Source organism: Balaenoptera musculus, chromosome 15 (assembly GCF_009873245.2).
Source record: "Balaenoptera musculus isolate JJ_BM4_2016_0621 chromosome 15, mBalMus1.pri.v3, whole genome shotgun sequence".
Classification (NCBI taxonomy): domain Eukaryota; kingdom Metazoa; phylum Chordata; class Mammalia; order Artiodactyla; family Balaenopteridae; genus Balaenoptera; species Balaenoptera musculus.
Window position 1 is genome coordinate 52,028,332 of NC_045799.1, and position 25,676 is coordinate 52,054,007.

Genomic DNA, 25,676 nt, shown 5'->3' on the forward strand with positions numbered 1-25,676 from the left:
TCGGTGGACTTAACTCTTTCTTGCCGCCAGGGCTGAACCCGGGCAGGAGGCCGGTCGCCCAGCGCGGCCTGGAGCGGCGGTGCTCACGGACCCAGCCGGGGCTGAGCGGGTCCTCCCCGGAAGCGCGTCACTTCTGCCTCCGGTTGGAGCGCGGGTCGCTGCGCAGGGAGGATTTCAGGTGGGGTAGGGGGGCCGGGTGGGTCTAAATAGTGCCCGGCCTGCGCTCCCAAACCCCGGGGCCTGGGGGGCCCGCCCCTGAGTGGCGCGTGGCGGGGAGCTGTCCTCAGAGCGGTGGCCGGGCCGGCGGCGACTTGTGGTAGAGCCCCGGGAAGAGGTAGCGGCCTCCACGAAGCCAAGCCGTCCGAGGTAACCTAGAAGTGGCTTCCGCTTCGGCGCCGGCTCCGGAGCCCCCGAGAGACGCCGGCCGCTGCTCGGGGCCGCTGCACAGCGGCCGGTGGTGTTTCCGAGCCGGGCGACAGGACTGTCTGGGGCGAGGCCCGCCGTCAGGCTCGTGAGGCCGCTCTCTCCAAAGTTTGTGCGGGCGGCGCCCGGGGCCGCGCGGCGGGAGCCCGCTCGGACACTGCCCGCAGGCACAGTGCTCGCGGGCGCGCCAGGGCGGTCGTGTCCACTTTCCCGCCTCCGCCGGCGTTTCCTTTACTGGCTGATGTTACTGCGGGAGAAACGGGCGGTCCAGCCTCAGTCAGATCAGCTTCCTCTGATGCAAAAGCCTGGGAAGTGTCCCCAGCACCTCAGAGCCATCGGGGGCCGGCCGTCTGTGAACATCTTGGCTTCCTGGGCAGAATTTCGGTGTCCTTTCTACTGGATCACCTCAGGGAAAGTGAGCCTCACGAAGCTCTCCTCAGCCTCGCTTAGAGGTCTAAATGAGCCCTGGAGAAAGGTAGCAGCTGAATGTAATCACCACCAACTAACATGCTGTCCTTTTTTTTCCAATTGACATTTGGATAAACATTTTGTGAACAAGGATCAGCTGTAATTTTTCCTAGGTCAAGTAACGAGAAGTTAGAACTACAGGTATAGGACTTCCCTCGTGGCACAGTGGTTGGTAATCAGCCTGCCAATGCAGGGGACACAGTTCTAGCCCTTGTCCGGGAGGATCCCACGTGCGGCGGAGCAGCTAAGCCCATGGGCCACAACTGCTGAGCCTGCGCTCTGGGGCCCGCGAGCCACAACTACTGAACCCACGAGCCACAACTACTGAAGCCGGAGCGCCTAGAGCCTATGCTCCACAATGGGGCGTGGCCCCAGTCGCTGCAACTAGAGAAAGCCCATGCGCAGCAGCGAAGATCCAACACAACCATACATACATACATATATAAATACATACATACATAAATAAGTGAATTTGGAAAGGAAAGAAAAATTATACAGGTATACATCTTCTGCATGGTGCTCTTTATATGTCTTGCAAAGAAATGCCAAGACAAATGTAGAGCAACTAGTTACTTAATTGGGGGATGCTTTTGAGAAGAATAAGTCTCCATTTTTCTGAATTACTTTTCTTCTACTCTGGTCTCATTGTTTCAGCTCTCCTGCCAGTTTTCACACAATGGAAAGGAGCACCTCAAATGGTCCAGGAAGTGAAGGCTTCCATCTTCCCAAAAGGATAAAGGTCATAGAAGTTGTACCCTCTTACTGAAGACAGACTAGGACGATATGTTGAAATTTAAGAGAAACTCAGAATATTCTCCTGATCTTTCCTTTACAAGGAGAGGATGGCATAGGAAGTGCATCAATTAAATCTTTGGATAATCCCCAAACTCCTTGGAGCCAGTGGGTACTAGTTTTTTCACCCACCAACCTTTCCTGATTTTTTTTTTTTTTAAGGCAAAGTGATTTATTGGCATTTGTCTTTAATAAGCTGTGCTGTATTCCGTTGAATAATAGAAAGAAAAGGAGAGAAACAAGGGCCTGGCAGTAGATTTTTAAAGTTCATGTTTCTCTCATAATAAGTAACAAGTAGTAAAGTTCATGTGACTTTCTTACTGACATGCACTTTTTTCTGCCCTCAATGCCTTAGGAAGAAGATCCTTTTATTGATTTTGTTCCAGACCAGACTGGGCCTCAGTTGTCAGAGGTAGTGCTGGAGGTGTGTCCAATACAGGAGCAGAATTGTTCCTCAAGAAGAATGATGACCATAGATCTGAAGGTGGCTGAGTACTTGAACCCTCAGATCAGGACTCGGTGGGAGACCAAGGGACCTGTGACAGGGAGCTCCAGTCAGGATAAGAAATATGCCCCCCAAACGGACAGTCTCAGTCCTGAGAGGTCTCACCAGCATTTCCGGAGCTTCCTCTATCATGAAGCAGCTGGACCCCGGGAGGCTGTTGACCAGCTTCTGGAATTATGCCGTCGGTGGCTGAGGCCAGAGATTCATTCAAAAGAGCAGATCTTGGAACTTGTGGTGCTAGAGCAGTTCCTGTCCATTCTGCCCAGGGACACCCAGACCTGCATAAAGAAGCACCATCTGCAGAGCATCGAGGAGGCTGTGGTCCTGGTAGAACACTTGCAGAGGGAATCTGGTCAAATGAGGAATGGGGTGAGAAGAAAGATTCCTGTTGTGTACAGTGAAATAGGGTGATGGTGGATGTACTGGGGCAATTAATTGAGAAATAAAGTGAAATAGGTAACTTCTGTTGTCCCTTTAGGACATGTAAAGCAGGATGCGAAAGCACAGATCCACAGCCATAGTCAGTGCATACGATTCAGAGATCCTGAGAGAGGCTTCCCTGGCCTTAGGGAGAGAGTTGCTTTTGGCCCTCTTTGGAGCCAGGGTGTGTTGAGGGTAATGAGCCTAGTCTGGCTTGGCGAAGGAGATGGGCCTCAAGTTCTTAGAAACAAACAAAAGACAATAAGGAGTTGGAGAGGACGGTACAGATCCAAAAAAGGAGTAATTCTCAGAGACCAAAGGAGAGTGAAGATACGAAAGAGAGGGAGAAACCAAACAACAAGAGGAAGACTGCCCAGGAAGAGAAAAAGTAGAAAGAAAACAGGGAAAGAAAGATTTGGAAATCCCAACAGAGTAGCTGAGAGAAGAAAGAGCGTGAGGGATAGTGTCCTCTGTACTGTAGACAAGGGCCTCCACTGCCCTCCCTCAGTGGTTGTTCCTTGGCTGTGCTGTGAGCGGGGATCCAGGGCATGCCCTTGGGCAGGTGGCGGCATACCAGCTGGCTTCACAGGCCTGCTGAGAATACCGGGAGGGCACACGTTTTGTGTCAAAATCATTTGAGGATAGATGGGAGCCCTGACCCTCTTTTTTTTTTTTTTTTTAATTTACTTTTGGCAGCATCGGGTCTTCCTTGCTGTGTGCAGGCTTTCTCTAGTTGCGGCGAGCAGGAGCTACTCTTCGTTGCGGTGCGCAGGCTTCTCATTGTGGTAGCTTCTCATGTTGCGGAGCATGGGCTTTAGGCGCGTGGGCTTCAGTAGTTGTGGCTCTTGGGCTCTAGAGCCCAGGCTCAGTAGTTGTGGCGCACGGGCTTCGTTGCTCTCTGGCATGTGGGATCTTCCTGGACCAGGGCTCAAATCCGTGTCCCCTGCATTGGCAGGCGGATTCTTAACCACTGCGCCATCAGGGAAACCCAGAGCCCTGGCTCTTTCCTCCCACTTTTTTCTCCATTTCATCCCAATACTCTGTGAGACTCTTCCCTGGCCATGTGGAGAATCTGGTTGACAGGACAACTTTTAAATTCAATTCCTTAATCTTTTGAGAGAGTTAGAGGACAGGAAACCACTAAGGCAAGAATCTAAGTTGGGAGAGAAAGTCTGTCAAGGCAGCATGAGAACAGGTGGCCTGTGCAACCCTGTTAGTGGTCTGAGCTGGGCTGGATGCAGAGGGTGGGGGCTGCTGTCTGGGAGGGCTGGCAGTAACCACACCTTTTTTCCTCTTCTGCCAATTTTCCTATATTTTGTGTATAGTTCTGTGGAAAATTGGTGGTCCCGTATCTCTTTTAAGTCTCTGTGACATTTCCTTTAGTGTCTCCTTCTTCCCACAGTTTGCACTCTGCTTTTTCCTCCCTCTCCCACCAACTCCCAAACCAAAAGTAAGTTCCATGGTAACAAGGATGGGCATTATTTCTAGGTTGCAGACCATGAGCTGGGAAAGGAGGCAGTGCTCTTGGGAGAAACAGCAGAGGCCCTAGGCTTCAAGCTGAAGCCAGCAGAGGCCCAGCAAGTGGGCATGTCCCAGGATGAAGAATTTTGGAATACACACCAGAGTCTACAAGAGCTGCTGATCAGGAATACCCACAAAGAAACTGAGCCCATATGTGAGAGGGGTAAGGAGCTTCACGTTACTTTCCTTCTGGGAGCTGCGATAGTAATTTGTTAAGCCAGAATGTTGTTACCACTCTCTTGCTTGCCCTGTGGATCTACTAATGCAGCCACGTTAGCAATTAGGATGCCCCCCAGGTTATGGTAGAGCAGACCAGGTGTGGGTGAAGGTGGGGATTGGCCTAAGATACAGAAATCTCCAAACCACAGAACCCTGGTAATAACACTGGGAACTCAGTTTTTTAGAAAAGTGGAGAGGGTCGAGCCCACCTTGTCCTCATAAAATACAGAAGGAATTGGGATCAGAAATGGGTTGTCAGTGGCGGAATGTGAAGAAAATTGTGTACCAGGAAAGAAGTAATAAATGATTAAAATCTCCTACTGTATGCTGGAGTCCCTGAGTACGTCATTTTCAAATATGTTTAAGCTTTGTCTAACTCTGAACAATTTGTGTCATGAGAGGAAAATAAAAAGGGTTTTTCCTTTTGTTAATTTTGCTCATGAAAACTGGGGAATCTGTTTAGAGGCTGGTAGATACTTGGTTCTCATTAACAAGGAGAAGGCCATTTCTGGGCACCATACACTTGTAAAGGTGTCTCATCAATACTGAAAAACTCAAGGTCTTCTGTATTTTAGAAATGAGCCTAAGATATTCAGAAACAGAAGCGAGAGAGATTTCCTGTGGCTCTCCTTCACCCACAGCGGTGTCTGCTCACCGGATCCTAGCCTTTCCTGAGCAGACAAACACCAAAGACTGGACAGTGGCACCTGAGCTCATCTTGCCTGAGTCCCAGGTGAGCTGTGCTTTCCAGCTTTTTAGGGCTGCCTTTCCCTGCTGCCCTTGACCCGCGCTCCCCAGCAGGTGTTCAGAGCTGTTAGTCCAGATGTTCCCCAGGATTTGGGGCACTTGTTTGTTGATCCCTTGCCTCCTTCCTTTCTGCCTTCTCACTTTTTAAAAATCAAATGCTGTTAGTTCCTTTTGTGACTGGCTTACCATGCAGTTGATGGCTCAGAAGGTTGGGCTCCTTTTGAAGTGGCAAGTACTGAGCTAAAGCCCATTTTCTTCTCTAGAGCTTGTTGACATTTGAAGAAGTGGCCATGTATTTTTCCCAAGAAGAATGGGAGTTACTGGATCCTACTCAGAAGGCCCTCTACAATGATGTAATGCAAGAAAACTATGAGACTGTCATCTCTCTAGGTAAAGGTTCTCCCCTTCCCTTTGCATAGGAGTGGAGTAATCTGTCCTGTTGTTGGCGTACTGAGAATGCACCCCTGTGAGAGAGTCTCTGTTCTAGTAGCTGACTGGTTCTCAACTAGATGGTGTAGGCAGGGAAAAGGTATATCCAGATCACCAGGGAGCTTTTTCCCAGTGCACATGATCATTCCTTATCCTAAATCTTGATCCTTCCTGCCTTCTTTCCCTCCAAATTGCTCTTCTCTTAACTTTCCCATCTCCACAAAGGACACCGCCATTCACCCAATATTTTAGCCCAGAAAACTTGGTCATCCTTTACACCGATCTTATCGTACCCCAGTAGTACTACTGCATCACTAGTCCTCTTGGCTCCACCTTCACCGTGTAGCCTGAGTCCAACCAAGTCTCAGCCTGCTGTGCTTTAGCATCGTGGTGTAAGCCAGCGGCATCTCTAACAAGGTCCACCTCAGTACTTTCTATCTGGCACCCCCTGCCACCATTCCTCCCCTCCCGCAGGCTGTTTTCCGCAGAGCACAGCCAGAATCTTTTAAAAACTGGATCATATCAGGACATTTCTCTGCATCAAAACCTTACTGTGACTTTTCACACATTCAGAATGAATCCAAACTCCTTGTAGAGGCACCCAGGACCCCCCAAGTTCTGGCCCCTCCTCACCTTCCTGCCCTTATCTCCTGCCACTCCTGCCCTGCTCAGTCCTCTTTAGCCACACTGGTCTTCTTGCTGTTTCTTTTTTTTTTAATATATAAATTTATTTATTTATTTATTTATTTAATTTTGGCTGTGTTGGGTCTTCATTGCTGCATGCAGGCTTTCTCTAGTTGCTGCGAGCGGGGGCTACTCTTCGCTGCAGTGCGTGGGCTTCTCATTGCGGTGGCTTCTCGTTGCGGAGCACGGGCTCTAGGGCCGCGGGCTTCAGTAGTTGTGGCACATGGGCTCAGTAGTTGTGGCTCGCGGGCTCTAGAGCACAGGCTCAGTAGTTGTGGCGCATGGGCTTAGTTGCTCCATGGCATGTCGGATCTTCCTGAACCAGGGCTCAAACCCGTGTCCCCTGCATTGGCAGGTGGATTCTTTTTTTTTTTTTTTAAAGGAACTCCTTTATTTATTTATTTATTTAAGGCTGTTGGGTCTTCATTTCTGTGCGAGGGCTTTCTCTAGTTGCGGCAAGTGGGGGCCACTCTTCATTGCGGTGCGCGGGCCTCTCACTATTGCGGCCTCTCTTGTAGCGGAGCACAGGCTCCAGACGCGCAGGCTCAGTAGTTGTGGCTCACGGGCCTAGTTGCTCCGCGGCATGTGGGATCTTCCCAGACCAGGGCTTGAACCTGTGTCCCGTGCATTGGCAGGCAGATTCTCAACCACTGCGCCACCAGGGAAGCCCGGCAGGGGGATTCTTAACCACTGCGCTACCAGGGAAACCCTTCTTGCTGTTTCTTGAACTCACCAAGCTCATTTCTACCTTTGCATTTCCTTTACTTGGCACACTGGACTCAGTACTACATTTTCCAACACCTCTAATTTTTGTCCAACTCAGGAGAATTCATGTCATGTAAGGAAAAAACAAGACTTCCTTTTATTGACTTCACTCATGAAAACTGAAGAGAGTCAACTGGGAAACCCATCTTAGGGGCTAGTAGATGCTTGATTCTTGTTTAAAATGAGATAGCCACTTCTAGGTACCACATAACACTTGTAAAGTGTTCCATTTCTACTGAAAGATCAGGATCTTCTATGTTTCAGAACTGAGCCTAGGATGTTCAAAGACAGAAGGGAGAGAAATTTCCTCTCACTCTTCCACAGCGGTGCCTGCTCACCAGATCCTGGCCTTTCCTGAGCAGACAAATGCCAAAGACTGGACAGTGGCACCTGAGCTCGTCTTGCCTGAGTCCCAGGTGAGCTGTGCTTTCCAGCTTCTTAGGGCTACCTCTCCCTGCTGCCCTTGATCCACACTGCCCAGCAGGTGCACAGAGGTGTGTTAACCCAGATGATCCCACTTAAGAACTGGGCACCTCCCAGGCTATTTGCTGATCCCTTGCCTACTTCCTTTCTGCCTTCCCACTTAAAAAAAATTCATGTGCTGTTAGTTCCTTTAGTGACTGGCTTACCATGCAGTTGATGGCTCAGAAGGTTGGGCTACTTCTGTAGTGGCAAGTACTGAGCTAAAGCCCATTCTCTTCTTTAGAGCTTGTTGACATTTGAAGAAGTGGCCATGTATTTTTCCAAGGAAGAATGGGAGTTACTGGATCCCACTCAGAAGGCCCTCTACAATGATGTAATGCAAGAAAACTATGAGACTGTCATCTCTCTAGGTAAAGGTTCTCCCCTTCCCTTTGCATAGGAGTGGACTAATCTATCCTGTTGTTGGCGTACTGAGAATGCACCCCTGTGAGGGAGTCTCTGTTCTAGTAGCTGACTGGTTCTCAACTAGATGGTGTAGGCAGGGAAAAGATCACCAGGGAGCTGTTTCCAAGTACACATTCCTTACACTATTTGGAATTCTTGATCTCTTCTTCCCTCCAAACTTGCCCTTACATCTTGCCCTTATCATCTCCGTAAAAGGAATACCCACTCATCCATTTGCTCAGAGCAAGAAACATCCAGTCATCCTTTACCTTGATCTTGCCGTAATACCCCACTAAGTCTAACACATCACTCTTGGCTCCACCTTCACAGTGTAGCCTGAGTCTGATCATGTCTCAGCTTCTTGTGTTAGCATCCTGGTCTCAGCCAGCAACATCTCTATCAAGGTCCACCTCAGTACTTTCTAACTGGCACCCACTGCCACCACTCCTGCCCTCTCAGTCTGTTTTCTACATGGCAGCCAGAGTCTTTTAAAAACCTGATCAGATCATGACATTTTTTGCTTCAAAACCTTGCAATAACTTCTCATAAGGTTCAGAATAAATCCAAATTCCTTACCAAGGCTCTCAGGACCCTCCAAAATCTGGCCCCTCCTCACCAGCCTGCTGTCATCTCCTGCCTCTCGTGCCCTTGCTCTGGCCTCTTTGTTCACACTGCTCATCTTGCTGTTTCATGGACTTGATGTGCTCATTTCTTTCCCCTTCCCTCTTCCTGGCCCACGTTTCTGCCACATGGTGAAATTCTCATTTTAGGGTTCTGCTCAGATATCACTTTCGAAAAGAGGCTTTTCATACAGCCTTATCTAAAATATCTTCACAGAAGCAGAATCTTAACTGTTCTCTTACCCTGCTTTAGTTTTCTTCAAAACATTTATCACTTCCTGACATTTTATTTGCTTGTTTATTAATGTTAGATTGTCTCACTCTGCACTAGAAGATAAGCTCTGTGAGATCAGGGGGTTTGGCTTATTCACCACTGTATCCTTAGCACATAGAGGGTGTCTGGTGCACCATAGCCACTCAGCACATATGTATTGAATGACTGAGTGATGAATACTTTCCATACTTGGCAATATGATTTAGAGAAAGTCCACTAAGTAATTCTGGTCTGTTTCCTCCACCTGGATGTGAACCAGTGAGCTCTGGCAATGGTAGAAATCTTTCCTGGTCCAGTGTCTGGTACCTGAGAGCTAAATTGAAAGTTGCTATAGTATAAGAGGAATCACTTGTGTTTATGATACCCAGCCCACTGACCTTCACATTGACTCCCCTAGACCTGGCCTTATCCAGTATGAGTCTTCCTAAAGACGTAATAGGCCCAGGTATATTTCCTACAGCCTTTGCAGTTTGGTCCTACCTTAGTAGAATATGGGGTATTCTTGGTAGCAGAAGATGGGGATCATGCACTGGATTCCCATGCCCTATATCCTTTTCATTGGTCCAGCTTAGGTTTATTTCTCAGTCTCTACTTTGCATATCCACCCACAAATGAAGTATGTTATGAACCTGATACCAGATATGAGTCTATCCATTTAACCATTTGGTGTTGCAGACTGTTAAAGTATCCTTTGCTCTTCCTGAAATAGTCTGGAATTAGTGGACTATTGTTGTTACCAATCCTTGACCTCAGTTTTTCTATTTCACAGCATTATTTGTGCTCCCCAAACCTAAAGTGATCTCCTGTCTAGAGCAAGGGGAAGAGCCATGGGTTCAAAGATCCCTGGGGTTCAAGGACAATTCTGGAGAGCTGCCTACAGGTAGGTACACCATCGGAAGAAAGGAAATGTGCCTTAATAGGAACTTTTACAAGGGCTTAATATTTTACAGTTCTGCTTATCTGTTTTTTTAAAAAATTAGTGTTCATCCAATTTTTCTCCTCATTACTGTGGCTTTCTTGCTCTGTCATATAGTTAGCTGTTTCTTATGTTTATTCCAGCAGGGCTAAAGCTCAAAAATGACACTGAAAATCTTCAGCCTCTATGTCTTTCTGACTTAGAAATACAAGCACCAGTAGATATAGCATCAAAAAAGGCCAGATTGAAAGTCCCTCAGAAAACTATGGGCAAAGAAAATCATGGTGATGTGCATAGGGTGGGGAAATGGCACCGAGATTTTCCAGTGAAGAAAAAAAAGAAACTTTCAACCTGGAAACAAGAGCTGCTGAAACTTATGGATCTTCACAAAAAAGAACGTGCAGGAGAGAAGCCTTTTAAATGCCAGGAATGTGGGAAAAGCTTCAGAGTTAGCTCTGACCTTATTAAGCACCAAAGAATTCACACTGAAGAGAAACCATATAAATGTCAGCAGTGTGATAAGAGGTTTAGGTGGAGTTCAGATCTTAATAAGCACTTAACAACACACCAAGGAATAAAACCATATAAATGCTCATGGTGTGGGAAAAGCTTCAGTCAAAATACAAATCTCCACACACACCAAAGAACTCACACTGGAGAGAAGCCCTTTACATGTCATGAATGTGGAAAAAAATTCAGTCAAAATTCCCACCTTATTAAACACCGGAGAACTCACACAGGTGAGCAGCCTTATACCTGTAGCACATGCAGGAGAAACTTCAGCAGACGCTCAAGCCTTCTTAGACACCAGAAACTCCACCAGTAAAGGGAAGCTTGTTCAGTGTCCTCAGTCTGAAGAAATTCACCAAGTGGAGCTTGACCTTAAAGTTATGAAAAGTACAAAATTATGAAGCATGAAGAATTTTTCATCAGTGGAATTTTTCATCAGGAAACTTTGGGAAATAAACATGTTTCACAGAAGGAATCAAGGTTGAGTCTGCAGGGAATGTGTTAGTAGTTGTACTACTTGCTGTTTTTACTAAAAACTTTCAGGGAATTCCTTAACAGGAGAGGTGTTCTGAGAACATTCAGAGTAAAGGGGAAAGCTGTTTTGGGATTGTATTTGGCAAAATAGCAAATTCAGCTTCAAATAGTGGATGCAGCCATGAATTCTTCTGTGGTCACAGAGGTGAATATTGTTGGTTTGCATTGATTTCCCCAGCCACTCTTAAACATACATGTTAGAAACATTTGTAGCATGGTCTTCCAAAACAGAAAGCAATAATATGATGTTTAATTGCATACCGTTGTCTTCCAGGTTTACCAATTTCAATAATCTCATGGGCAGAAATGAATTCTAATGTAAAATTTTTGAAGAATCAAATTGGATTTTCTTAACTGTCCTATCATCGGGTACTGTTCACAAATTTGGACATTGTTTGAGTTCCTTTTTTAACTTTTTAGCAAATTCAGCTCTTGAATCCTATTAGAACAGTTTTTACTGTGATGAAATCATATTTACTTCACCAATAGGGAATCTGCCCAGGTGAACTAATCACTATTGTATGCCTCTCTGGTGGTGGATGGAAAAGGGAGAACACCTCTAAGAAGGAGATATTATGGAAACGAGTTGGAATCTTTAGCCATGTAAAGAAGAATTTTCTCGAGTAAAAGAAACTAGACTGTTTACTTAGGTCACAATATCAATAGGATAAAACAGCCATGAAAATGAGCACTTTTCCAAGGTCTAAATGGAAATTAATGGCAATTCAGGATCACCTTCTCAGGTTTTTATCTGTTTGCATTTTAACTTGGCTTTTGTATATCATTAAGAAGAAGGAGAGGGTTATATTTGTCTGGGAACTGGAGTGTTTACTGCACCAGGATCCTGTGGGTCACAGGGCATGTTACTCTGGGAATCCAGTGAGCAGGAGACCAGTTCCCAAAAGCAAAGATTTGGGAGAGGAAGCTGAGTGGTAGGCAAGGACGGACAAATACACATCTATGTTGGCTGACTTACACTGTAACTGTTAAACAGGAAGGGTCATCCTTCTGTTTTCTCCATCGTATCATGTAACAGCCTTAGTGTACATATTTGATAGATTGCTGAAAACCTCTGTAGGCTGTGGATTTTCTTGTAGCTCCACCTTTTATCTACAACAGTGATGCCGGTGTGTTCCTGATAGAGCATCTAGGTGTAATCAGGAAAGGAGTTAAACAAGGAAATAAGGCTCAAAAGAGATCCAGAGGCTTGTTAAGACCCCATAGCTAGTGGGTCTGTTGGCTGTCACTTAGCTGCATCAGTCAGGCCTGAGGGCAGGATTAGTAGGACTCATCGGTATGTTGTCCCTGCCCAGCCAGCCTGGATGACATTGTATTGTATCTATTTCTATTTCTAGCTTGTAAAACATTCCTGTTTCTTGACTGGTTACTGAAACACTCTTAAATCTCCAGTTTCCATATGAAATAGAGATAACACTCAACTCAGGTTTTTTCTGGGGATTAGAGGGGTTGATGAAGGAAAAGCACCTAACGGCCTGGGCAATAGCAGGGTCTCAGTCAGTGTGCGTGTCCTTCCCTTTCCCCTGGTCCCCAGTGGTATGTTGGGTGGACTGACTACATTCAAGGAGCAGATGCATTTGTGACTGTTGCAGCTCCTTCCAGGAGCTGAGCACTCGTGGTGGTGGTTTGCTCGGTTGATTTGGTCCTTGGCTTCAGTGTTTTATGGTGTAAGTCACCTGAGGTTTTGGTCTGCCGCTGTCAGCAGGATTTCATTTTCTTCTCTAAGATGATCTGTACCAGTATACCAATGTGCTTATTTCTTAAGCTCAGCCAGCTCTGCAGCTCTGGTCTGCATAGCTCTTACCCAACAGTCTCAGCCTTACACCCCTGGGACTCTGTTTCTTCTCCCAAGATATACATGTGGATTTCTTGCTGACACTGCATTGATTCATTCAAGTTAATGAGGGCCTATTATGTGCCCAGGTAGTCTTCTAAACTAAGGATATAGTAGTGGACAAGGAGACAAAATGCATATCCTCATGGAGCTTGTATCCTAGTGAACAGTAAGAAGGGAGTGGTTAGACTCTTTTCTCCTTGCAGTTAGACAGGATCCTGAGATAGTTTTGAGCAGTGGGTTGTGCGCAGAACTCTCACTTCTCAGCTTAAGCGTTTATTTTTTGGTGCAGGACTCTCTAATGCTGTCTTTTCCTGCCTCAGTCATATAAGCACATACAGAGAGAGGGGTCACAAGTCACAACAGTCTGGAATGCCGAGCCCCCCACATTGGGGAGGGGTATCTGTTCCAGAGAGTCTCCCAGACCTATAATGGATTTTGTAGGGATAAGAAATAAACTTTTGTTGCGTTAAATCACTGCGATGTTGATGCTGTGTGTTTCTGCAGCATAACCTGGCCTGTCTTGTTGGAAATGCTAGAACAGATCCAGCACTTGCTGGATGACATATGTAACCCAGTAGATGTTGATAGTCTTCTTGAAATAGGAGAGATGTGAACCTTAGGATGAAACTAACACCATAGAAGGCAGAGCAGAGTGATAAATACTCAGGTTTTAGAGACACCACTGAGCGGTAGGATCAAGAATCACCTGACACCTAGAATTGACCAGGACTTTTTAGCGACATAAATCTATACGTTTCCTCTTATTGTTTAAACCAGTGTGATTGGGGTTTCTGTTCATTGTAACAGAAATCATTCTAATACATAGAACAATACCTGATTTAAGATAATATATGTAGGAGAGGAACAATGTTCTTATATATACCTATTTAAAAGCTTTCATTATGGGGCTTCCCTGGTTGCGCAGTGGTTAAGAATCCACCTGCCAACGCAGGGGACACGGGTTCAAGCCCTGGTCGGGGAAGATCCCACATGCCACGGAGCAGCTAATCCTGAGCGCCACAACTACTGAAGCCAACGTGCCTAGAGCCCGTGCTCCGCAACAAGAGAAGCTACCGCAATGACAAGCCTGCACACCACAACAAAGAGTAGCCCCCGCTCAGTGCAACTAGAGAAAGCCCACGCTCAGCAATAAAGAGTAGCCCCCGCTCGCCACAACTAGAGAAAGCCTGCGAGCAGCAATGCAGCCAAAAATTAATGAATTAATTAATTTAAAAAAAACTTGCATTACAGAAATTATCAACATATTTAAAGTAGAGAAATTAATATGACAAACCCCTATATAGGCTTTAACAATTTTGCCAACTTTTGTCATTTATCTCCTCCAGTTTTTTTTTTTCTGTGTCTATTGAGATGATCATATGGTTTTTATTCATCAATTTGATAATATGGTGTATCACATTGATTGATTTGCGTATATTGAACAATCCTTGCATCCCTGGGATAAATCCCACTTGATCATGGTGTATGATCCTTTCAATGTGTTGTTGGATTCTGTTTGCTAGTATTTTGTTGAGGATTTTTGCATCTATATTCATCAGTGATATTGGTCTGTAATTTTCTTTTTTTGTAGTATTTTTGTCTGGTTTTGGTATCAGGGTGATGGTGGCCTCATAGAATGAGTTAGGGAGTGTTCCTTCCTCTGCAATTTTTTGGAGGAGTTTGAGAAGGATGGGTGTTAGCTCTTCTCTAAATGTTTGTTAGAATTCACCTGTGAAGCCATCTGGTCCTGGACTTTTGTTTGTTGGAAGATTTTAAATCACAGTTTCAATTTCATTACTTGTGATTGGTCTGTTCATATTTTCTATTTCTTCCTGGTTCAGTCTTGGAAGGTTATACCTTTCTAAGAATTTGTCCATTTCTTCCAGGTTGTCCATTTTATTGGCATAGACTTGCTTGTAGTAGTCTCTTAGGATGCTTTGTATTTCTGTGGTGTCTGTTGTAACTTCTCCTTTTTCATTTCTAATTTTAATGATTTGAGTCCTCTCCCTCTTTTTCTTGATGAGTCTGGCTAATGGTTTATCAATTTTGTTTATCTTCTCAAAGAACCAGCTTTTAGTTTTATTGATCTTTCCTGTTGTTTTCTTTGTTTCTATTTCATTTATTTCTGCTCTGATCTTCATGATTCTTTTCCTTCTGCTAACTTTGGGTTTTGTTTGTTCTTCTTTCTCTATTTCCTTTAGGTGTAAGGTTAGATTGTTTATTTGAGATTTTTCTTGTTTCTTGAAGTAGGCTTGTATAGCTATAAACTTCCCTCTTAGAACTGCTTATGCTGCATCCCATAGGTTTTGGATTGTCGTGTTTTCATTGTCATTTGTCTCTAGGTATTTTTTGATTTCCTCTTTGATTTCTTCAGTGATCTCTTGGTTATTTAGTAACGTATTGTTTAGCCTCCATGTGTTTGTGTTTTTTACGTTTTTTTCCCTGTAATTGATTTCCAATCTCATAGCGCTGTGGTCAGAAAAGATGCTTAATATGATTTCAATTTTCTTAAATTTACTGAGGCCTGATTTGTGACCCAAGATGTGATCTATCCTGGAGAGTGTTCCATGTGCGCTTGAGAAGAAAGTGTAATCTGCTGTTTTTGGATGGAATGTCCTATAAATATCAATTAAATCTGTCTGGTCTATTGTGTCATTTAAAGCTTCTGTTTCCGTAGTTATTTTCATTTTGGATGATCTGTCCATTGGTGTAAGTGAGGTGTTAAAGTCCCCCAGTATTACTGTGTTACTGTCGATTTCCTCTTTTATAGCTGTTAGTAGTTGCCTTATGTATTGAGGTGCTCCTGTGTTGGGTGCATATATATTTATAATTGTTATATCTTCTTCTTGGATTGATCCCTTGATCATTATGTAGTGTCCTTCCTTGTCTCTTGTAACATTCTTTATTTTAAAGTCTATTTTATCTGATATGAGTATTGCTACTCCAGCTTTCTTTTGATTTCCATTTGCATGGAATATCTTTTTCCATTCCCTCACTTTCAGTCTGTATGTGTCCCTAGGTCTGAAGTGGGTCTCTCGTAGACAGCATATATATGGGTCTTGTTTTTCTATCCATTCAGCAAGCCTGTTTCTTTAGGTTGGAGCATTTAATCAATACATGTTTAAGGTAATTATCGATATGTATGTTCCTATCACCATTTTCTTAATTGTTGTGGATTTGTTTTTGTAGGTCCTTTTCTTCTCTTGTGTTTCCCACTTAGAGAAGTTGCTTTAGCATTTGTTGTAGAGCTGGTTTGGTGGTGCTGAATTCTCTTAGCTTTTGCTTGTCTGTAAAGGTTTTGATTTCTCCATCGAATCTGAATGAGATCCTTGTCAGGTAGAGTAATCTTGGTTGTAGGTTCTTCCCTTTCATCACTTTAAGTATATCATGCCACTGCCTTCTGGCTTGTAGAGCTTCTGCTGAGAAATCAGCTGTTAACCTTATGGGAGTTCCCTTGTATGTTATTTGTCGTTTTTCCCTTGCTGCTTTCAATAATTTTTCTTTGTCTTTAATTTTTGCCAATTTGATTACTATGTGTCTCAGTGTGTTTCTCCTTGGATTTATCCTTTATGGGACTCTCTGCGCTTCCTGGACTTGGGTGGCTATTTCCTTTCCCACGTTAGGGAAGTTTTCAACTATAATCTCTTCAAATATTTTCTCAGGTCCTTTCTCTCTCTCTTCTCCTTCTGGGACCCCTATAATGCGAATGTTGCTGCGTTTAATGTTGTCCGAGAGGTCTCTTAGGCTGTCTTCATTTCTTTTCATTCTTTTTTCTTTATTCTGTTCCACAGCAGTGAATTCCACCATTCTGTCTTCCAGGTCACTTATCCGTTCTTCTGCCTCATTTATTGTGCTATTGATTCCTTCTAGTGTAGTTTTCACTTCAGTTATTGTATTGTTCATCTCTGTTTGTTTGTTCTTTAATTCTTCTAGGTCTTTGTTAAACATTTCTTGCATCTTCTCGATCTTTGCCTCCATTCTTTTTCCGAGGTCCTGGATCATCTTCACTATCATTATTCTGAATTCTTTTTCTGGAAGGTTGCCTATCTCCACTTCATTTAGTTGTTTTTCTGGGGTTTTATCTTGTTCCTTCATCTGGTACATAGCCCTCTGCCTTTTCATCTTGTCTCTCTTTCTGAATGTGGTTTTTGTTCCACAGGCTGCAGGATTGTAGTTCTTCTTGCTTCTGCTGTCTGCCCTCTAATGGATGAGGCTATCTGAGAGGCTTGCGTAAGGTTCCTGATGGGAGGGACTCCAGTTTTTTGTTTTTTATTTTGCTTGGGGAGAGTGGGTTGGTTGTTTTCGAATATTTAAAGCCAATCTCAGACATTATGAAATTTCATGCATAAATAGTTTCATTTATAAGAGATAAACAATTCTTGACAGTCTCTGCCCTAAACCATATTTGAGAAAGAATTCTCAAAGAAGAATTCTCCCTCTTGTGGAGGCCTTCTCTCCACAAGAGGCAAGCTTAATTGAGAACGTGGGAGCTTCCTTTCCCTCCCTCAGAGGGCATCCAGAACTTGACCAACAACTTCTCAAGGTGACTTTGTAAGAGGACCCTCTTGGTCTCCCCGCTGGGGTATTCATTTATGAGAACAACAGGTAACCCAAATGCCTCATAATGAGGGTGGTCCAGAAGGAATACTAGATGCCTGTAATGATCAGACCAACTTATTAATAAGCTGAAACTACATGATCAACTGCTAACTTTTAACAAGCATCAGAGTGATTCACGCATTAAGAGTTCATTGGCAGTAGTTAATTGTTGGTTTTCTGGAAGCCACTGAAGAACAAAATAATAATAGTAAGTACTCTCTAACATGTTCATATACGACATTTCCCCAGGAGCTCAAAGTACCCTCATTTACCTACTTTCATTGGTTTTCATCTTTATTTTTCTTGAAATCATGTGTAAATGAATACTAAAAAATTAGAATTTATTGTAATTCACTTCCCTCTAAGCATTCCTGCTTGATCATATTTCTTTTTGTTAGCATTACCCATCACATTTAACTAACTGCTAAGATGAAAAATGAAGTGGAAATTTAATACTCCTTTTCTATTTCCTTTCTCATTTGGCAACATACTTCCTCTTTATGAGGAATTTTCTCTTCTTTTTCTTGGTTGGTGTCCACCCCTTACCTTGATCCTCTTCTGGTGTTATTCTAAGGTAATTATTCTGTGCTTCAATACCTAGTGCTCTAATAGTCTAGAAGTGTGGTATAACCTGCTTTGAAAGATCCCTTTATGGCCAATTTAACTTACCATACTTTATCATTTATAAATATCGACTTAATCAACAAAGGGTATTTGCAACCAGTATTCCTGGTGCCATAAACTAGTGTTTATCACCTGCAGTTCCCAAATTGACACATTAGCCTGCTGCCAAAAACTGGTTCCGTCTTTATCTCTACCTGCGGATGTTTGCTTCCTAAAACTTTTGGAGAGATATGCGCTGGGAATGTTCATTTATTCATTCAACATTGGGCAAATGTTTATTGGGCACTTTCTACGTGCCAGGCATTGTTTTAGGTGCTGAGATTTTCACTTAGCCTTTTTGCTTCTAAAGAATGCTGGGGTGAGGGGGAGGAACCTTCCCTCGTGGTCCAGTGGTTAGGACGCCACACTTCCACTGAAGGGGGGCACAGGGTTCCATCCCTGGTCGGGGATTCCCGCAAACTGCGCGGCACATCCAAACCTAAATAAATAAATAAATAAAGCTGGACTGAGGATGAAGTGGGCATTCTCTAGGCTCCTGTACATCGTTTAAACAATTTGTATATTTTTGTTATTCATTTGTTTGGCAGTTTGGCTTTCCATGGTCAGTTTCCCACTCCATCTTATCTTTTTTTTTAATATAAATTTATTTTATTTTATTTTATTTTTGGCTGCACTGGGTCTTCGTTGCTGCACGCAGGCTTCCTCTAGTGTGTTGAGCGGGGGCTACTCTTCGCTGCCGTGCACGGGCTTCTCATTGGGGTGTCTTCTCTTGTTGCGGAGCACAGGCTCTAGGCGTGTGGGCTTCAGTAGTTGTGGCACGTGGGCTCAGTAGTTGTGGTTTGCAGGCTCTACAGCGCAGGCTCAGTAGTTGTGGTGCACGGGCTTAGGTGCTCTGCGGCATGTGGGATCTTCCCGGACCAGAGTTTGAACCCGTGTCCTCTGAATTGGCAGGCAGATTCTTAATCACTGCATCCCCAGGTAAGTCCTAGATACATTCTCAGTAAGACATTGAGACACAAAGCAAACTCCTATGAAAATTTAGGCACTTTAGTATATAAGCAATTATATCCTATTTGCCAAAAGAGTTTTGTTTGTTTGTTTGTTGTTTTGGCTGTGTCACGTGACATGTGGGATCTTAGGTCCCTGAACAGGGATCAAACCTGTGCCTCCTGCAGTGTACGCGTGGAGTCAACCACTGGACCACCAGGGAACTTCCAAAAGGGTTTTTTTTTTTTTGGCTGCCTTGGGTATTCGTTGCTGTGCGTGGGCTCTCTCTAGGTGCAGTGAGCGAGGGGCTACTCTTCATTGTGGTGCACAGGTTTCTCATTGCGGTGGCTTCTCTTGTGGAGCATGGGCTCTAGGCACATGGGCTTCAGTAGTTGCAGCACGTGGGCTCTAGAGCTCAGGCTCTGTAGTTGTGAAACACGGGCTTAGTTGCTCCACAGCATGTGGGATCTTCCTGGACCAGGGCTTGACCCCGTGTCCTCTGCATTGGCAGGCGGATTCTTAACCACTGCGCCACCAGGGAAGTCGCAGCGTTTTTTTTTTTTTCAAGCCTGTTTCAAATTTTTATAACCATCAACCCCAAAACAATCAGCAACTTCATTTCAGCATTACTTGGGGACTTCCCTGTTGGCGCAGTGGTTAAGAATCCACCTGCCAGGGCTTCCCTGGTGGCGCAGTGGTTGAGAATCCGCCTGCTGGTGCAGGGGACACGGGTTCGAGCCCTGGTCTGGGAGGATCCCACATGCCGCGGAGCAACTGGGCCCGTGAGCCACAATTGCTGAGCCTGCGCGTCTGGAGCCTGTGCTCTGCAACGGGAGAGGCCGCGATGGTGACAGGCCTGCGCACCGCGATGAAGAGTGGCCCCCGCTTGCCGCAACTGGAGAAAGCCCTCGCACAGAAACGAAGACAAATAAATAAATAAGAAAAAAACCACACCATAAAAGCACCAGACACATATTTATTCTAAACTACCCACTGTTTCATAATGTTTCTTTATAAAGCTTTAATAAAGGAAGTACCTTTTAAAAAAAAAAAAAAAAAAAAAAAAAAAGAATCCACCTGCCAATACAGGAGACATGGGTTAGATCCCTGGCCCGGGAAGATCCCACATACCACGGAACAACTAAGCCCATGTGCCACGACTACTGAGCCTGCACTCTAGAGCCCGTGAGCCACAACTACTGAGCCCACATGCCACAAATACTGAAGCCCGCGTACCTAGAGCCCATGCTCCGCAACAAGAGAAGCCACCGCAATGAGAAGCCTGTACACTGCAACGAAGAGTAGCCCCCGTTCGCTGCAACTAGAGAAAGCCCATGCACAACGAAGACCCAACGCAGCCAAAAATTAAAAATTTTTTTAAAAACCCACAAAAAAACCTATTAAAAAATTTTAAAAAGAAGTATTACTTAACACTACATGAAAGAGACTCAATAGTAGAGAATTTAATATTGAAGGATTTGAATAGACATTTCTCACAATAAGATATACAAATGGCCAATCAGCACATAAAAAGGCAATCAACATCGTTAACCATCACAGAAATTCAAATCAAAACCACATTGAGGGAAATGCTCCAAGCAAAAGACACAAGCTTGCTGCATGGATACAAAAACAAGACCCGTATATATGCTATCTACAAGAGACCCACTTCAGACCTAGGGACACATACAGACTGAAAGTGAGGGGATGGAAAAAGATATTCCATGCAGATGGAAATCAAAAGAAAGCTGGAGTCGCAATACTCATATCAGGTAAAATAAACTTTAAAATAAAGAATGTTATGAGAGACAAGGAAGGACACTACATAATGATCAAGGGATCAATCCAGGAAGATATAAAAATTATAAATATATATGCACCCAACATAGGAGCACCTCAACACACAAGGCAAATGCTTACAGCTATAAAAGAGGAAATCGACAGTAACACAATAATAGTGGAGGACTTTAACACCTCATATACACCAATGGACAGATCATCCAGCCAGAAAATTAAGGAAACAAGCTTTAAATGACACAATAGACCAGATAGATTTAATTGATATTTACAGGACATTCCATCCGAAAACAGCAATTACACTTTCTTAAGTACACACAGAGCATTCTCCAGGATAGATCACATCTTGGGTCACAAATCAAGCCTTGGTGAATTTAAGAAAATTGAAATCATATCAAGCAACTTTTCCAACCACAATGCTATGAGATTAGAAATCAATTACAGGGAAAAAAACATAAAAAACAAACACATGGAGGCTAAACAATATGTTACTAAATAACCAAGAGATCACTGAAGAGATCAAAGAGGAAATAAAAAAATACCTAGAGACAAATGACAATGAAAACACTACAATCTAAAACCTATGGGATGCAGCAAAAGCAGTTCTAAGAGGGAAGTTTATAGCAATACAGTCCCCTACCTCAAGAAACAAGAAGAATCTCAAACAATCTAACCTTACACCTAAAGGAACTAGAGAAAGAAGAACAAACAAGACCCAAAGTTAGTAGAAGGAAAGAAATCATAAAGATCAGAGCAGAAATAAATGAAATAGAAACAAAGGAAATAATAGCAAAGATCAATAAAACTAAAAGCTGGTTCCCTGGTGGTCCAGTGGTTAGGATTCTGTGCTCTCACTGCCAAGGGACTGGGTTTGATCCCTCGTTGGGAAACTAAGATCCTACAAGCTGCCAAAAAAACAAAACAAAACAAAAAATCAACCAACCAAACAAAACACATTGAGATACCATTTATCTCCCCTAGCATGGCTATAATCAAAAAGATAATAACACATGTTATCAAGGATGTGGAGAAATTAGAACCCTCATACACTGCTGATGGGAATTTAAATTGTTCAGTCACTGTAGAAAACACCTTGTCAGTAATTGCAAAAGTTAAACATTACCATTTGGCCCAACAATTCCACTGCTAAGTATATACCCAAGAGAATAGAAAGCTCGTGTCCACAAAAAACCTTACATATGAATGTACATAGCAGGCTTATTCACAATAGCCCCGAAGTAGAAAGAACTCAGATGTCCATCAACTGTTATATGGATGAATAAAAAGTGGTATATCCATACAATGGAATATTATTAGCTATAACAAATGAAATTCTGATATAGGCTACAACATGGATGAATGTTGAAACATGCTAAGTGAAAGGAGTTAGACATGAAAGTCACATGTTGTATGAAATATCCAGAATAGACAAATCTGTAGAGACAGAAAGTGGATTAGTGTTTTCCAGGGACTGGAAGCGTCAGGGGGTGGAGGTTGACTGCTAAAGATACAGGGTTTCTTTTGGGGTGATGAAGATGTTCTGGAATTATATACTGATGATGGTATGCAAATATACTAATAAACCACTGAATTAAACACTTTAAAATTGTGAGTTTTATTATATGTGTCTTATATTGCAATTTAAAAATTGGCAGGGACTTAAGCAGGTATTTTATTGTGGTTTTTTTGTTTTGTTTTCTATTGTGGTTTTGATTTGCATTTCCCCAATTACAAGTAGGCTTCCAGGGACTTCCCTGGTGGCACAGTCGTTAAGAACCCGCCTGCCAATGCAGGGGACACGGGTTCCACCTCTGGACGGGGAAGATCCCACATGCAGCGGAGCAACGAAGCCCGTGCACCGCAACTACTGAGCCTGTGCTCTAGAGCCCGCGAGCCACAACTACTGAGCCTGCGTGACACAACTACCAAAGCCTACGCACCTAGAGCCCATGCTCCACAAAAATAGAAGCCACCGCAATGAGAAGCCCGTGCACGGGAACGAAGAGTAACCCCTGCTTGCTGCAACTAGAGGAAGCCCGCGGGCGGCAATGAAGACTCAACGCAGCCAAAAATAAAACATCAATAAATAATAAAATTAAAAAAGAAACAAGTAGGCTTCCAGATAACTAATAGTAACAGGTGGGACAGGGAAGAAGACTGTGGACAAGCAAAAATGAAAGATTATGTAAAGGCTTTGAAAAGGAGTAAACTAATTTAGGAAGACTTTTGTGGAGGCAGGGGTTCGGTGGCAGAGTGGAGAACCAGTAATACAGGAAAAGAAAAAAAATGTATAAAGATTGGAAAGGCGCGAGAAAAACTATTAGTATTGGGGTTCCAGCTCTGGGTAAGTTGGAGTAAGCATGCTTCACCTTTTCTCTCACATAGAAAACAAGTCTAAAACCTGGATAGAATGCATGGAGCAGCTATTTGAGAACTTCAAAGCGTCAATAGCAGCAGGTGATTTGGAGAACAACAGTAGAATTCAAAGTACCACTGAACTGGTGCTGAGTTTATATAGGATTTTTTTTTAATTAATTATTTTTGTCTGCGTTGGGCCTTTGTTGCTGCACGCGGGCTTTTCTCTAGTTGCGGCGAATGGGGGCTACTCTTCGTTGTGGTGTGTGGGCTTCTCATTGCAGTGGCTTCTCCTGTTGCGGAGTACAGGCTCTAGGCAGGCAGGCTTCAGTAGTTGTGGCACATGGGCTTAGTAGTTGTGGCTCGCATAATGGTGAGTTTACAAGTTATATTCTCTGATATTCCTTTACCTCAACTTAGCACAACTAGAAACCTGGAAGTGAGCACTGTAGCGAAGATGGAGACAAAATACAACATTTATTTATGACAAAAATTCTAAGAAAACTAGGAGTAGAATGGAACTTCTTCAACCTGTTCTTTTAAGTTACTTTATTTATTTTTATTTTGGTTGCACTGTGTGGCTTGCGGGATCTCCGTTCCCTGACCAGGGATTGAACCCAGGCCACGGCAGTGAGAGCACACCAAATCCTAATCACTAGATCACCAGGGAACTCCAAAGGAGTATCTATATTTTAAAAACCTATAGTTCATATCACATTTAATTGTCAAAGACTGAATGCTTTCCCTCTGAGATAAGGAACAAAACAAGAATACCCACTCCTGCCACTCCTGTTTAGCATTGTACTGTAAGGCTTGGCCAGTCCAATAATGAAAGAAAAGGAAATACAAAACATCCAGATTTGAAAGGAACAACAAAACTGTCTACTCAGATGACATGATTTTTATTGTGGAAAATCCTAAGATGCTACCAAAATTTCTAGAATAAGTAAATTTAGTAAGATCACAGGATACAAAGTCAACAAACAAAACAAATTCCACTTCTATACACTGGAAACAATATAATTTACAATAGCTTCAAAAAAATGAAATATGTAGTTATAAATCTAACAAAACATGTACAGGATATGTATGCTGAGAACTATAAACCACTGGTGAAATAAGTGAAAGAAATCCTAAGTAAATGGGAAGACATACCATGTTCGTAGTTTGGAAAGACTCAACATAGTAAAGATATCAATTCCCCAGACTAATCAATAGATTTAATGCAATGTGGAAAGATAAACGAATTAGAATAGCCTAAGTAGTTTTGAAAAATAAGAAAAAAATTAGAAGGAATTACAACACTTGATTATAAGACTTTCTCTAAAGCTACATTAATCAAAAGAGTGTGGTCTTGGGGACTTCCCTGGTGGTCCAGTGGCTAAGACTCCACGATCCCAATGCAGGGGGCCTGGGTTCGATCCCTGGTCAGGAAACTATATCCTGCATGCCTCAGTGAAGATCACATGGCAACGAAAGTCCTGTGTGCCACAACTAAGACCCTGTGCAGCCAAATAAATAAATAAATAAATATTTTTAAAAAAAAGAGTGTGGTCTTGGTAAAGGGATAGACCCACAGATCAATGGCATAGAATAAAAAGTCCAGAAGTAGACCACATAAATACAGCAAGTTAATTTTTATATGCAATTTTTTTTTTTTTTTTTTTTTTTTGGCTGCACTGCCCTGCTTGCAGGATCGTAGTTCCCCAAGCATGCACTGAACCTGGGCCCCGGCAGTGAAAGCACAGAGTCCTAACCATTGAACCAGCAGGGAATTCCCATCATATGCAATTTATAAATGAGATGACAATTACATAAAATAAAATTAACCATTTTAAAGTGAACAATTGAGTAACACTGAGTACATTCACAATGTTGTACACATCTATCTAGTTCCAAAATATTTTCATCACACCCCTCCTGTAAAACCCCATATCCATTAGGCAGTTACTCCCCATTTCCGTCTCCCCACAGTGCCTGGAAAATTACAAACCTGCTTTTTGTACCTCTGGATTTATCTATTCTGAATATTTAATATAAATGGTATCATACATTTATTATTGGGCCTGAATTTCTTTCACTAGCATAATGCTTTTGAAGTTCATTCACATTATAGCATGTATCAATCAGCACTTCATTCCTTTTTTGGCTGAATAATATTCAATAGTATTGATTTATTATAATTTGTTTATCCATTCATCTGTTGATGGACATCTAAGTTGTTTGTAGTTTTTAGGTATTGTGATAGTTCCTCTGTAAACATGCATGTACCAGTATTTTTGGGGGTACCTGTTTCCAGCTCTATTGTGTTTATACCCAGAAGTGGAACTGTAGGGTCATGTGGTAATTCTATGTTTAATTTTTGAGGAACAGTCAAACCTTTCTATGGTTGCTGAACTGTTTTACATTCCCACCAGCCATGTACAGGGTATCCAATAACTCTACATCCTTGACAACACTTGCTATTTTCTGTTTTATTATTATTATTTTTGCCATCTAAATGAGTGTGAAGTGGTATTTTATTGTGGTTTTGATTAGCATTTTCCCAATGACTAATGATGTTGAGCATCTTTCCAGATTCTTCTTGGCCATTTCTCTTCTTTGGAGAAATGCCTATTCAAGTCTTTTGGCCATTTCAAAATTGGGTTGTTTGTCTTTTTGCTTTTGAGTTGTAGGAATTCTTTATATTTTCTGGATATTAAACCCTTATCCTATGTATGATTTGTAAGTATTCCCCACCCTTTTACACGTTTTCTTTTCACTTT

The 25,676-nt window shown here is 43.0% G+C and overlaps 1 protein-coding gene across 1 annotated transcript; it reads left to right on the top strand.

The window, feature by feature from the left end:
* The first annotated feature begins 149 nt into the window (after nucleotides 1-149).
* Nucleotides 150-12,713, top strand: ZNF75A (zinc finger protein 75a). Its single transcript, XM_036827551.1, has 7 exons — nucleotides 150-898; nucleotides 2,039-2,557; nucleotides 4,097-4,292; nucleotides 4,924-5,081; nucleotides 5,359-5,485; nucleotides 9,504-9,614; nucleotides 9,797-12,713. Exons 1-7 carry the CDS (start codon nucleotides 665-667, stop codon nucleotides 10,474-10,476), a joined length of 2,025 nt encoding a protein of 674 aa, XP_036683446.1. The 5' UTR covers nucleotides 150-664; the 3' UTR covers nucleotides 10,477-12,713.
* Nucleotides 12,714-25,676: the final 12,963 nt, after the last annotated feature.

Coding starts and splice junctions, on each gene's coding strand:
- ZNF75A (XM_036827551.1), top strand. CDS start 665: ATGTTACTGCGGGAGAAACGGGCGGTCCAGCCTCAGTCAGATCAGCTT. Junction 2,558..4,096: donor CTGGTCAAATGAGGAATGGG/GTGAGAAGAAAG, acceptor CATTATTTCTAG/GTTGCAGACCATGAGCTGGG. Junction 4,293..4,923: donor TGAGCCCATATGTGAGAGGG/GTAAGGAGCTTC, acceptor TCTGTATTTTAG/AAATGAGCCTAAGATATTCA.